This window comes from Argopecten irradians, chromosome 9, assembly GCF_041381155.1.
Source record: "Argopecten irradians isolate NY chromosome 9, Ai_NY, whole genome shotgun sequence".
NCBI lineage: Eukaryota > Metazoa > Mollusca > Bivalvia > Pectinida > Pectinidae > Argopecten > Argopecten irradians.
Genome location: NC_091142.1, coordinates 14,828,977 through 14,842,757, shown reverse-complemented (window position 1 = coordinate 14,842,757; position 13,781 = coordinate 14,828,977). Strand labels below are relative to the sequence as shown.

The 13,781-nt window shown below is 32.2% G+C and overlaps 1 protein-coding gene across 1 annotated transcript; it reads right to left on the bottom strand.

The window, feature by feature from the left end:
• Positions 1 to 1,614: 1,614 nt before the first annotated feature.
• Positions 1,615 to 13,774, bottom strand: LOC138331585 (uncharacterized). Its single transcript, XM_069279287.1, has 4 exons — positions 13,045 to 13,774; positions 11,923 to 12,071; positions 11,232 to 11,356; positions 1,615 to 10,829 (listed from the first exon to the last, which is right to left on the bottom strand). Exons 1-4 carry the CDS (start codon positions 13,658 to 13,660, stop codon positions 10,715 to 10,717), a joined length of 1,005 nt encoding a protein of 334 aa, XP_069135388.1. The 5' UTR covers positions 13,661 to 13,774; the 3' UTR covers positions 1,615 to 10,714.
• Between the last annotated feature and the right edge of the window lie 7 nt (positions 13,775 to 13,781).

Genomic DNA, 13,781 nt, shown 5'->3' with positions numbered 1-13,781 from the left:
TTTCAACCAATGTTAATGTTGAATGTGAATTTTTTAATGTGTATATATGTACTTACAGTTCACCTTGCATGCAACACAAATCTCGAATAAAATAGTCACAACTTTCGTTTATAATACACGTTCATTGTCGATACTTTTCCCAGGATAGAGACAGACGTCGTCTGTGTCACGTTACCTAGACCAGGAAACTGTATATATTATCGATAACGTCCGGGGTATTTCACTGTCACGTAATGTTCGATGTGGTACATATTTAATAAGTCTATTTATAACTTAGATTGTTGTTGTAAATATGTCCTTTCAGGTTGAGTGACGTTACCGCAGGAATTTAAATACTTATATATATATATATATATATATATATACATTGATCGTAATGGATCTCACAGAATCTCACAGACATAATATGTACGTAGCATTACCGATACTCCAGGGGTTACAATCACTGACGTTATATCCGTAACAGAGAGAGCCACGTATATTTATGACATGAATAATACTAACTTTGGTGTGCATATCATTTGAACTTCGATATTATTATTATTTTAACTTTAAAAAGTTGGAACACCGTAACGGTCAAGCAATCAATCATGTGTTTTCGAATTCGTATGTGTATTTAACAAAACGAATAACATAATTTGTTGTTGTTGTTGTATTCAGATTTCGATGTTATGGATTCCAATGTGTATATATATATTTTTAATTTAATATGGATATAATGAACAATGTGTACAAGAGGCAAATATTAAGCATAGATCAATTTACAAAATACAGATTTGTGTTGAAATTGTAAAAAAGGAAAATGTCGAATTTATGCAATTCATGTGTTGTAAAAACTGATGTGTGTAAATATTAGTATAGCTAAATCCTGGATCATAAGAGTAGTAGCGTAGTATATGGATCAATAACCGAAAGATACATAATGTAACCCGTTTCATTAACTAAGGATTAGTTATCGACGCGACACAAATCTAAATACATTATATATAAATTCACGTTGAAGCAACAATCCCAAATAAAGAAATAAAGATCCGGATATTCATAACAGTGTCCGATCCAAGAACAAAGAGATGCAAAAACAAGATAGCCTCAGTTAACTGAAGTCAGCTCACAAAACCAATTGTGTCTATGAAGAATCGCCCGGTAATAAAATATTACCATGAGGTTTCCATGCGTGTGACACTTTAGAAAAATGATGAAATACGTTATTTTTTGAAGAGGATAGTAATGTGTTACTGAAGTTCAAAATAACATTCTGGATTAGCCACTGAGGTTCACATGGCGTTAGATCCACACAGCAAGTCTAACATCAAATTACATTGTACGTACATGCAACTTCCTTTGTTAGTCAAAACTTTCTAAGTGACAACTTAAAATGAGACATTTAAAGTTCAACGGATTGAAGTTTTGCAATTACTAGGCTATTAAAAGTATGTTTATTTTTCCTAGCTAGTAAGATTTAAATAAAATGGGATAGTCTATGTTTTGTAAGTACACATATCAATATACAAATGTATGAATAAATACTGTTTTAAGTAAATTCGCCATCTTCATGATCAATATTCCACGTATCCTGACCCATAACTTCAATCATAACAAGAAATGTAAAAGTCATCACGTGTACAACTCTGTTTTATTGGTAACATAAAAACAATAATTATTATGACAATATTACTAATAATCACACAAATAACAATTACATGGGACAGAGATAAAAGGGAACATACAATTTAAGATGAGTTACTGTATTCCACCAAATAAGCGCACATGTTCGAATAAGCGCCCCTCCTCCTTTTGAGGGCGCTTATTGGGTCGAATACGGTTTATAAGATTTTACATTCATAGTGTGACGTCATGATATGCTTATTTTAAGGAGAATTATACACTGAAGTTTATATCCCTGCACAGACAATTTCTATGTTATAAATCATCATATAAATTGTTCAATGAACAATCTTTTATGAATGTAAAAAAGACTACGTGATGTTGAAATAAAACCATTTTAACAATGCTTTTGAGCTTTATGTTAGTATGTAAATACATTATGTACATTATACATTTAAAAGTATTCATGCCTGTTTTTGTCTCGTCTTTCCTTCTTCATTTATCTCTCCCTCTCCAAATTGTGCATACGTACAAAGTAAACATATTGTCATCTTGTTGTGTATGTATTTATCAAATTGTATTGGGAGAGGGCTTTAAACAAATTGGACAACTTGTGTCCGATCCCATTGTATATATTTGATACAAATGAAATATTTTTAAATCGAAAAATAAATATCCATCGTAAATTTCTATCAAATTTCAACAGTATACGTGTATTTAAATTGGAAATTCATTTCACAACAGTTTACAAATTACAAAAACATTACCAATATAAACGCTCTACCTGATTATATTAAATGAAAAACACATTTCTGGTTATAGCGCATAAATAAAGTCTGAGTAATCGACTCTGAAATAGTACTTAAATATAAGTAAAATAATCTGTATACTGTAAACTTATTTTCGCGGCATCTCAATTTCGCGTTTTCATACCTACCGTCTGTTTAGCGGAGATTTAATTTCGCGGGTTACAGTTTAAAAGCTCTATTAGATTCGTAGTTGAAATATTTTCGCGACGATTTATTTTCCGCGAACTCTATTCGCACGCGTAAATAAATATAAATTGTTTTGCAGTAATAACGTTGTACACATTCTGTGAAAACTATACTTTCCTAATACATGGTATTAGCAACAAGGATGACAATATTACGGAACAATTTTGATAATGTTAATAAAAGGAAACGAAAATTTAAATAGTACGACTATATAATACTTAAATGGACATACTATTTCCGGACATCCTCGATACTCAATGGACTACTATCACTGTCGCTATATCCACCCTTGACTATACTATAAAACAAATTGATATACCTCTACTTTATTTACACTATATAAAAGATACTTTGTTAATTTTACTAGCTCCCCTGCTTTTTCCAAAAACCTCTCTCAGCTGTGTGTTAGTCATCGAACTAGCACACCCCTGGAAGCTAGCACACCCTTGCACTCGGGTATTTCCGTTTAACCAATCAGAATTGAGGTGGGCGGGACTTGTTTCCGATCACGCCATCAGTTGCTAGGTGACGTAACAATTGGACGGAGCTAGTTTCCGATCACGCCATCTCCGTTGACGTACTCAGACGACGTTAGTATCGATTGGAAACTGTTACCGAACACGTCGTCATGTTTATCTTGTAAGTGAGAGGCTTGTGAAAAAATGTAATGGGGTCAGAGGACAATACCTTTTACATGTATGTACAGTTGTTATGTATATATTTAGGCTACCTGTAAGTGGTTAACGTCTCGGAATTTCAACAATATTTATATACAAATTTAGTATTTTGCCTAGTGGTATAAATGTTGAAATATCGAGAAATCATAGCGGAATCAAATTTTAACCTGCGGTTTGAATAGAAGCAAAACAAAACGGACATAGAATCACAGTTATCATCTCAGAATAATTTGTATGTTTGAAGATAAGATTACGTAGATCGATTACAATGTAAAAGTATCTCAATCTCCAATGGCCATTGCCGTACGCGACAGGAATAGAGAGAACGTTAACGTTAGCGTATGAAAGAAATATATTTTTAGTCTTATCATAGCTTTTGTATGTATCGGTATATTAAAACAGTTAAAGTATGGGATTGAGTGATATATCAAGTTTCCGGTTTCCCTCGAACTTGCCTATTTCCCTCGGCTCCGCCTCGGGAAAAAGACAAGTCTCGGGAAACCAGAAACTTGCTATATCCCTCAACCCCATACTTTAACTGTATAATAAGGCCTTGCATGCGACAACAGATGAGACAGTTTGTTTGGTCGTTGATGTACATTTAATGATTCGGGTAACAGTACACTATATTGCATCAATGTATGTCGTCGCTCTGTGTAATCTTCAAAAGAAGACTTTGTAGGCAATTTTTTTTCACTTGAAATGCATTTCGTTCCAATATGATTGAAGTGGGTATAACAGTGATAGTAACCGATGGCATATCAAGGATGCACTTAGGGTTAATATTAAGGAAACCTTATGAATAGTCATTTGAATCAAAGAAAATACATGAAATAGAGGGGTTAGCTGAATTTGGCTTGTGTGTGGTATAGTTATGTAAAAAGGCAGAGTGGATGGAAAAACTTATTTTCAGACAACATTTAAGTAACAACTACTTAATAATACGTATTATACATGTTTCCTATGAAATTCCTATGCTGGGTACCTACACTTGGACCATACAACAGCCAATCTCCCACAACCATGGTATATATATATGTACTAAGATTGTGTATTATATGCATCTACTACTGTTTTTTTTCGCTATATTTGCCTTTACACTAAAATACGGGAATTCTTAACACCACAGAAATATTCAGAAATGCATTGACGTACATACGAATAACAGTTCAAAGAATAACAGCATTCAGAGAACCACGAAATTTAATCTCCGTCGAAATTTAATAAGTCATGTATAGGAAACCGCAAAATATTGACCCCGCATAAATCTAAAGCGCAATGCAGTAATGCCATACATATCAACATCGATAGTTGTAAGACAGAAAATGACGTTTGATCCTTTAAATAAAAATATTACAGTATTTTCTCAATAGAAGGAATCATCATCATACATTAAGTACGGTGAGCTTAAAACTTGACGACTAAATATTTAACAAAAAACTTTTTTTTCCCAATTCCAATGACAATTTTTAAACTTTTCAGGAACGTTATATGTAACTTGTGCCCAATCCATTTTCTGTTTATGGCAATAAAATATGTTTAAACAACGGAACATTTCAAATTAAAATTTCAAATACTGAATTAACAAATAGAAAATCTAGATCTAATGTAAATGACATAAGATTGAAATACATATACATGTATATGAATTGGTTATAGACGTATTTAATTTATTTATGTATCTTTAGATACATGTAATAACATATCTTGATTCACAATAAAATATTTAAGTATCTTTAGATACACGTAATAACATATTTCGATTTACAATAAATAAACAACAATAGATATGATAACATTATTGGAACAATTATTTCAAAATCTTTCCATCGATAATACAATATCACGTACACAAAATGTCATCCTTCTCGAAATACAGAAAATATATATACATTTGTTTAATGCCAAAACAATTAGGAAAAAACAAGTCATTCCACGGTTTGCTATGAGGGAGTGGAAAACTTTGCTCATAAGTAAAACCAAACATCAATTAAGATTGACTCAACCAAAAATACATTGTATACTTGTGATATTTGGAATCAAACAAACCACAATACGATAAACATCTTCACTGGTCACATACATGTAAGATATACCCCAATATCTAATTAACCGCTGGTCACTAATCTAACAGCACTTTGGACAAGTATAATGATAAAGAATAAAAGAAAAATAAATATACTATAAAATCAATAAAGCACTGTTTAAAGCATGGAAGTAATTTCCTAACATATTCAACAGCTTTTCATAAGACCAAAAATAGAACTGTTTAGGGTGTTATTGGCAAAAAAAAGATGGTCGGTAGGTCGGTTTTTTTTTAGTGACTTTCACTCTAAAGTAATGGCCGGAACCGGCGTCTGAGATCGAAATCGCGACTTTTAGTTGTTTTTCGTAGAAAAGTGGAAAAAAATAGGGTCGGGGGTAAAACATTTGGATCGGTCGGGTAACCCTAAACAGATGAAAAAAATGGCCTAACGTTAACTCTGACCAGATGGCCATGCGATATATTTCAGTAATGTGTATTTGTCCATACAAGGTTTGCCGTATCTGTTTCACTGATATATGTGATGGGCGTGTATCTTGAGGAAATTTAATATTTACGTACAATGTTCCATGTAGACATCAATGAATTGTACTGAAGAATAGAAAATGGTAACAGTAGCCGACAAAGAGATAACATGATAGAGAGATAGTATGACAAAAAAATCGAGATAGGGACAAAATTGGGCAGACAGAGTCATAAATAGGTCATGAGATCATTGTGGATAGGGCAAAGGGACAGAACTGGTGTTTGGGGCAATAGGCATTTTTTCTCTCTCGAAGTAATTTTGTGCCACAGTATTACATTTCTATATAGAGAGAAAAATGTCTACAGAGACAAATTGTTGGAACAGTAAGAAAAATAAATTGCAATAGCAATATGAATAATTGGTTAGAATTTCCAAGACAGATTGACATGTGAACATAATGTCAAGAGATCCAGACGGAATGAATGACAAGAAGAAAATATAGACAATCATAGAATACTAGATGGAATTAGTTTATGTATCCGTTTTCGTATATGCATAAGTAAATGTAAAAGGGAATTCAGCAAGTTATTTTGTTGTATTGGATATTTTATTGATAAGTTATCAATTATCATCACTTATTTACTTGAATCTAAATATCCAATTATTTTTATTAAACTGTCTAAATGTCCTGTCATAATATGTAACTTAACACTTTTAGTAGGACCAGCATCGAGGACCCATAAAGGTTTCTATATCTGTGTATAGCGTGCACTCTCTATTTTTCTAATTGATAACATGTATATATATATATATATATATCAAAACAAAAAACATATTATACATGCATAAACTGTAAGTTGTTTCCATCTTATATATTTAAGATCAGTGACACAAGCTGAAAGTATTTCCAATCAGCAACTATCCCGTGATAAATATGTAAAGATTAACAGTTCAACAACTTATGACTGTAATTGTTGATATCAGAATGAAATAATAATGGTTGCATGTGCAAAGTTAGTTGTACATATGAATAGTAAATTATAATATATAACTTAAAACAATTGCAAATAAATTCAAATCGATAGCTACTCCATGAGCATGGCACTTCAAAGTGTTAATGTATATATTCATGTAAAATATACATTTTGATTTATTAATTAAAGCATATTAATTATGTCATAAGGTTAATATTATGAATTGAAAGTGAATCTTATCTAAAGCCTTTTTATACTCAGGACAATGATTATTTTATAATCCTTGTCAGTTGGTCCCACGGGATTATCAACATTAAGCCATATATTACTACATGTACTTATAAATGTATTAAACTTTCAAATATTTAAATATAATATCAAATTTTCATTTAAAACTTGAAAACAAATAACACTATACACATAAGTATATAGACATACTGAATTTAACCATAGAACGAATGACATTTACTAATTTTAACAAATGTATCATTCATGAATCCAGCATGGCAACAATACAATTGTGATGTATTATGATGTCAAAAGAGCCATTGATTATAACAATGTTTAATTAATTTAATTAGGTTTAGTTATATTAAAATATTCTAGACCCACCAAACCTTTAAAGTTCAAAAATTACAAAGAATTTCACACCGATGTAGCTTAAGATTTATTTAAAGTACATGATTGTATACTTTAAAAAAAAAATTCCCAATGTGTTATTTCATAGTAGTATTTTATTTAATAAAACAGTGCTTCATTATTTTTTTTTTTATCTTTGTAGTTCAGAATATCTACCTATATGTATAATATGTATATAGTAAAGTTAAAATACCCAGGTACCCTTTTCTGCTAAATCGATCACCAAGAATCTGAAATGAAATTCGCTCAAAGAATATTTTCTTGATGCTTGGTTTTAACCTCCATCTCACACACCAACCCTAATGATAATTAATCTTTTTTTATATTTATACTATTGATTTCCCTTCCTCTAAACTGTCGGTGCAGAATCTCAAAAAACTAGCACTAGTAAGTATTTCTCAAGATGAAAGGCAGATCATCAGGCAACTTAATTTAACATTAGATTAAGTTCGATCTTTCAATCTCAAACTTAAAGTTACACAGACAAGACTTGGCACAATATAAATGTATATTTCTACAAAAAAAATATATTATAACAAAATTAAGGTTGCGTCTGATCAAGTTTTGCGTATATGACAAGAAACATTAATTGATAAAAAAATGTCAATCAATTGAATATCTAATATAAAAGAAAGTATATTCTGTTGGCATGGCAACACCAATTAGAAATTTAAATCCCCGAGAAAATAAGTTGATTTAGAGTAGCCAACATGTGTTAATTAAGATGTTTAGTCTTAGGTTATATTCTATCTCATTTGTACATACCGTATTTTCCATAATTAGCGCCCAATGTGCTTAAATAATTGTAACAAAGGGGGGCTTATTAATGAACCAAAATGTGTAAATTGTGTACGAAAAAAATCAGCCATATTTTAAATCCTTTAGTACTTATGGTACATGTGCATTTATCAATCTGTTACAGTAACTATATGCCGTTTATCCTTTGAGACAAATTAAATGTCAGGATTCACATGTAATTAAAAGACCCACAAGTTCATCAAATATGGGATTCATTGCTGACGGGGCATCACATGTTGTACAACATTGTTAAATCCATGGGGTGGTGACATTTATAAAACTTCAACTCTTCACCGGAAAAAAAGAGAGTGCTAATAGGGGGAGGGGCACTTATTACGGCGAATATGGTATATTTATAAAAACATTAATTTTGGTATTAAACATAATCAATACCCAATCACCACAATGATTAATTTTATAAGTGTAGTTTTCTAAATGTGTGTAAGTCATCTTATTAATAAATACAATTATGATTTAATTATTATTACGAATTATATTCAGTGTAGATTGATTCAGAAAAAGATACAAAATAATCATCAATAAATATATAGGTAAATGAATTAACGTTAACAAAATAATAACTTAAAACTCATGAACCTGCATTTAAAAAGTTGTTTTAAAAATTAAATAGAAGTCTTGGATGATTCTTTAAGATCAAACCTTAAACAATGGAATTGTTCAATTGATCAAATTGTTAAATGCAAGCACTTGTTTATGTAGAGTAAGACATACATCACAATAATTCTATATTTATATATTGGATACTACTATAACAATTAATGTTCAAACAATGAGTCTATGGTAGCTAAGACATTACGTTTTCATATATCATTAATTCATACTGGGTAGATACAATTATAACGTAACCATCGATTTTGAAGTTATATTATGGGTAAATAGACTTAATAAAAAATATATAAACTTTATTTGCTTTACATCCTTTGCAAACAAGTTACATGGTATTGTTTATAGCTTAAATCACTTTCGATGGTGTGGATGCAAGCACACGAGGGGTCTTTGGAGTAGGAGGAAAACAAAGTAAAATCATTTGAATGGGAAGGTAACCCTGAGTTCACATCCGTTTAGGGATCAAAGGTGAAAGGTTACCAATGAGTGGCTAAATGTAACACATACACCACCTGATCAATCGCAAATTTAAGACTAAATAAAAAAGAATGTTTGTTAAAGATCAAATATGTTAGTGTACAAATAGGGTGGTGTTAAGTATTCAATACACATAAAATGATTAGGAAGAAGATAAGGAATAATGCACTTCTTATACCTATATCAATATTAATGATATTTTCTTATACCTTATATTAATGAATCCTTTATAATTGATAGCTTTTCTAGTTAATAGTGATAGAATCTGTACACAAAAAAATCTGGTTATAGCAAAAGACTAAAATGAACATCTGAAAACCCTGTATCAATTGACTTCTGATGAATTACATCTATCCCTAAATGGAGGTAAAATAGCAATGAACTACAGCCACACCTGTCTCTAAAGACTACCCATGGGTCAAACCTGTATATAAAGACCACCCAAGTAACCAGGAAAAAATGATCAGCTAAGTGGTCTTTATACACAGGCAAAATTGTGTTGAAATTGACCATTTCAGATCCAAAGAAAGTGTATTATATAAAGAGATGGTCTTTATAAAATGTGGGTCTTTGTACAGGTTTTACTGTAATATAACAATGAGCTAGGTACAATTGTAAGAAGGGATTATGTAAAACACACCTGAGGTACAGTAGTAAGATTGGGATATTATTACAGGTACAGATTTTATACTAACTATTTCAATGCTCATATAACTTGACTAGATCAATCTAAAATGGGTAAGAGACAAAACAAATGACTACTTCTCCTCCAAAGTAGCATCAGATAGATACCTCATTATAATAGCATAATACCATATACGGTAGTCTATTATTTTTTTTAACAGATCTTAAATTTCGTTCTTTGGCTAAAATGGTATCATTGTTCATCCGTTTTGCAATTGTTCATGGACCAAATTTCTGTGACAAAAGGGTTTTTAGGAATGTCCCGTGGAGATAAATTAAACTTTGTTGTTCAAGACTTTGGAAAAATGGGACATCAAAGTTTTGTATAATCACATATTCAATAGCTGCTGAATTTTTTTTTTTTTTTTTTTTTTTGACAAAATTTAATTAAAACAGACATTCACAAGGTAAGGCATCATCGAGTTGGTGATTTCTCCCAAAGATAAAGATTAGCAGTATGCCAGTTAGCAAACCTGATATTTTTTGTGTTTTCTTTGACCAAAGTTACATTTAGCATTTGCTGCTGAAAGAATGTTTACCCGGTACATATATATATTTATCTATATATATAATATATAACTAAAAGAAAATTAATTATCACTTAATTAAAGATGGTTTCACAACACTCAGAAATTATGTTTTATTAAATAAAGCAGTTTTAAACATGTCATGGATTTTTTTGAAGATAATTAGATTAAAGCAGTAAAATGGGATAGGATCTTAGAGACTCAGTCTAAAGATTGGTCAGTGCTATCGGGGCCATACCCAAGATTTTCTCGAAGACATTGCTGCTCCTGTCGACTGAACCCGATGGATTCCAAGTAGTTTTCTATAGATCCATACCTGGAAGTATATATATCATACATTTGATATGTTTACATGTATTTACTCAATATCTCCCAGGGTGCATTGAGGTCCCCACAATTTCACCTCTGTAAACGGCCCAGCGAAATTTCAAGATAAGGACAAATACATTAATGTAGATAAATATTTTAAAACCCACTTAATTGCAAACAGAAAAAACATGACTTAATATTAGGGCCTTCTTAGACAGAATTAAAAATCTTAAGATCATTAAATTTTTTATATTATACTCAATTTCATTATTAATACTATGAAGTTTGAGATTATTTTTTTCATATATTGACGTATCAGTTTTCTGTCTTAATAATGTCATCATAAACCCAAAGGATATTGAGAATAATGCTTAAATAGATGTGAATATAATATAGTTAAGTTACTTACTTGTCATTGATGTGATTGAGAGCAGTTTGTAATGTTTCAGGTTTAGCATACATGAATGACTCATCCCAGTTGAAACGCTTCACTATTTCATCATGAAGTCTTGGCTTTATTGGCGCAAGTGCTTTCTGTAAAATTCACACAAAGATTGTGTATAATACAAAACTAGTCTAGCTATCAATGACTAAAGTCATCGATCTAAAGTCATTTCAATTTAGTGTATCCATTTGAGGATGTTTTAAGGACAAAAAAGAATAAGTAACCCAGCTGATCACTAGCCACAATATACCGCTCAGCTAGAGAGAATTTCTCTTTAGCTCGATCACTTGAGAGTCAGCCTAGTAATCCATAGGTCCAAAAATTGATCCCTTGCAAAGGCAGTGATTAAATTTATTAGAAATTCTGCACCATTACATTGGTGACTCAGGAATGATACTTAAGAATACCTGCAAAGGAATTGTTGTGACCCCTGGAAACTCGAGGACGAGTGCATTCCTGGAGGGGGAGTATGTAACCTTGGTCAATACTAGCTGCAATATACCGCTCGGCTTGAGTGAACTTTTCTTTTAAGCTCGATCGGTACAGCAGCAGACTAGTAATCCAGAGGTCCAGAATTTTAAATAATAAGTATACAGACTATTTAAAAAAAATCTTAAATATTTGATTTTTTGTCTGTTGTCTTTTGAATCCTCACCTCTGAAACTGTATAATCCTTGATGACATTTTCTGGTGTCTCTCCAAGTAACAGAAGAATCAGCGCAGATGTGATCCCAGTACGATCTTTTCCATGTGCACAGTTTATCAAAGCTGGAAGGTTTTCTTTCTTGGTTAGGAGTTTTAAAGCTGGCAAAAATGAAAACATCTATAGACATGTAGCTTTATGTCAAAAGTTAACCACTAAATAAATTTTTTTTAGTAACGTAGGTCCTAAATCAATAACAGCCTTGTACATATATTTTATATTCAATTTGTGAGATATATGGAGACTGGACATGGTCTACCATTGGCGACCAGCTAGTAGCTCAATCGGTAGAGGGTAGATCTTTTTGAGAGTTTCGAGTTGAAACCCTGGTCTTTATCGCTATATAAAATTTTTCCTCTTCAGTTACAAAATTTGCGAGTTGGTTTTATCCTTGGTAATGAAGACTTGGAGAGAGGAGATTAGTGGAATTGGTCTTGGTCTATTATCAATGAGCAGAACTTATTAATTTCGGGTAAGTGTTTGGAGGTCCTTGGTTCGAACGCTTGGTCATGTTGATACATTTTCTCCACTCCTATTACAGAATTGCCACCCAACTAAATCCCCACAGTGGTGGTGTGAGGGTTTTGTATATCTTAGAGGGTGAAGGCTTTGAGAAAGGGGGGAGGAGTTGACAGGGTCGATCATCGGTGACTTAATCGGTAGAGCATCCAGCTAGTGTTTGGAGGTGTTGAGTTTGAGTCTGGTCTAACTGCTGCATTTTGTCCTCCTCTGATACAAACTGATAGAAATTTGTAATCAAATTAGTAGGTGAATCCAAAAAGAATAATATATATTCAATATTGTATGTATTATATATTGCAATAGCATCTAAATCTAAAATCAGGGGTTTTAATATCAAGCGTTACCCAGTGCTTTTTGCTGTTTGAACTTGGATGTGATACCGCCTAAGTTGGACTAAATTACATTAGATAGCATACAGATAGAATAGAAAAGTACCCTCAGAAATTTCAATTGTACCGCCTCTGTGTCCTGAAAGATAATAAAATCCCTGTAAAATGATGACAATAATCTAAGAATATGACTTGAATTAGTATAAATCTATTACTGAATTACCTGCACATATACTTGTCTGACTCAGTTCCAATATGTCGATGTACGTGCTTGCCAGTCCGGCTGGATTCAATACAAAATATCCATATAATCTCACCAAGTAATGATACTGCGTTCGAAAAATCACATCGAAAAGGAAAACAAATATCGACAAAATTTTCACATACCAAGGTGCTCTACTAATTACGTTTGCGACATATCCCATTTGAAAGAAATTTATCAAATAATGATTTTGTGTGCTGGGCACATCCTCACAGTTCTGGTCTTTTCTACATGACACTTGTTCTGAAGGTTTGTAATTGCGATTTTTAGGTAAGTCGACGACACGTGTCCTGTATAGGCCCTGCGTTTGTAAGTACTTATTTCCGTCAACTAACGAAAACTCCTTATAGGATCGAAGATCGATAATGCATTTGATGCCCAAACCCATGAAGTCCTCTACTTCTTCCGCGTGGAGAACATCAGGCCGAGACGATCGGAACAACAATCGTTTAGAGCCAACCCCGTGTTTGATTTCAACAGGACGAAAGTTATATATAGAAGGAATTCTTGCGAATTCGTTAACATTTTGTTTAGTAGGCGTGCCACCGTTAGGTAATGTTGCTGCAGCCATTTTCATGCACTTCCGGCTAAAGCGAAAGTAGAAACCGTTCGGAATGTTTCGTGGCTTTTCATCCCGTCAATTGATTCCGAATTGTTGTTTTTGTGTATTTCCGGTAAAAGCGTGGTGACAGTTTTGA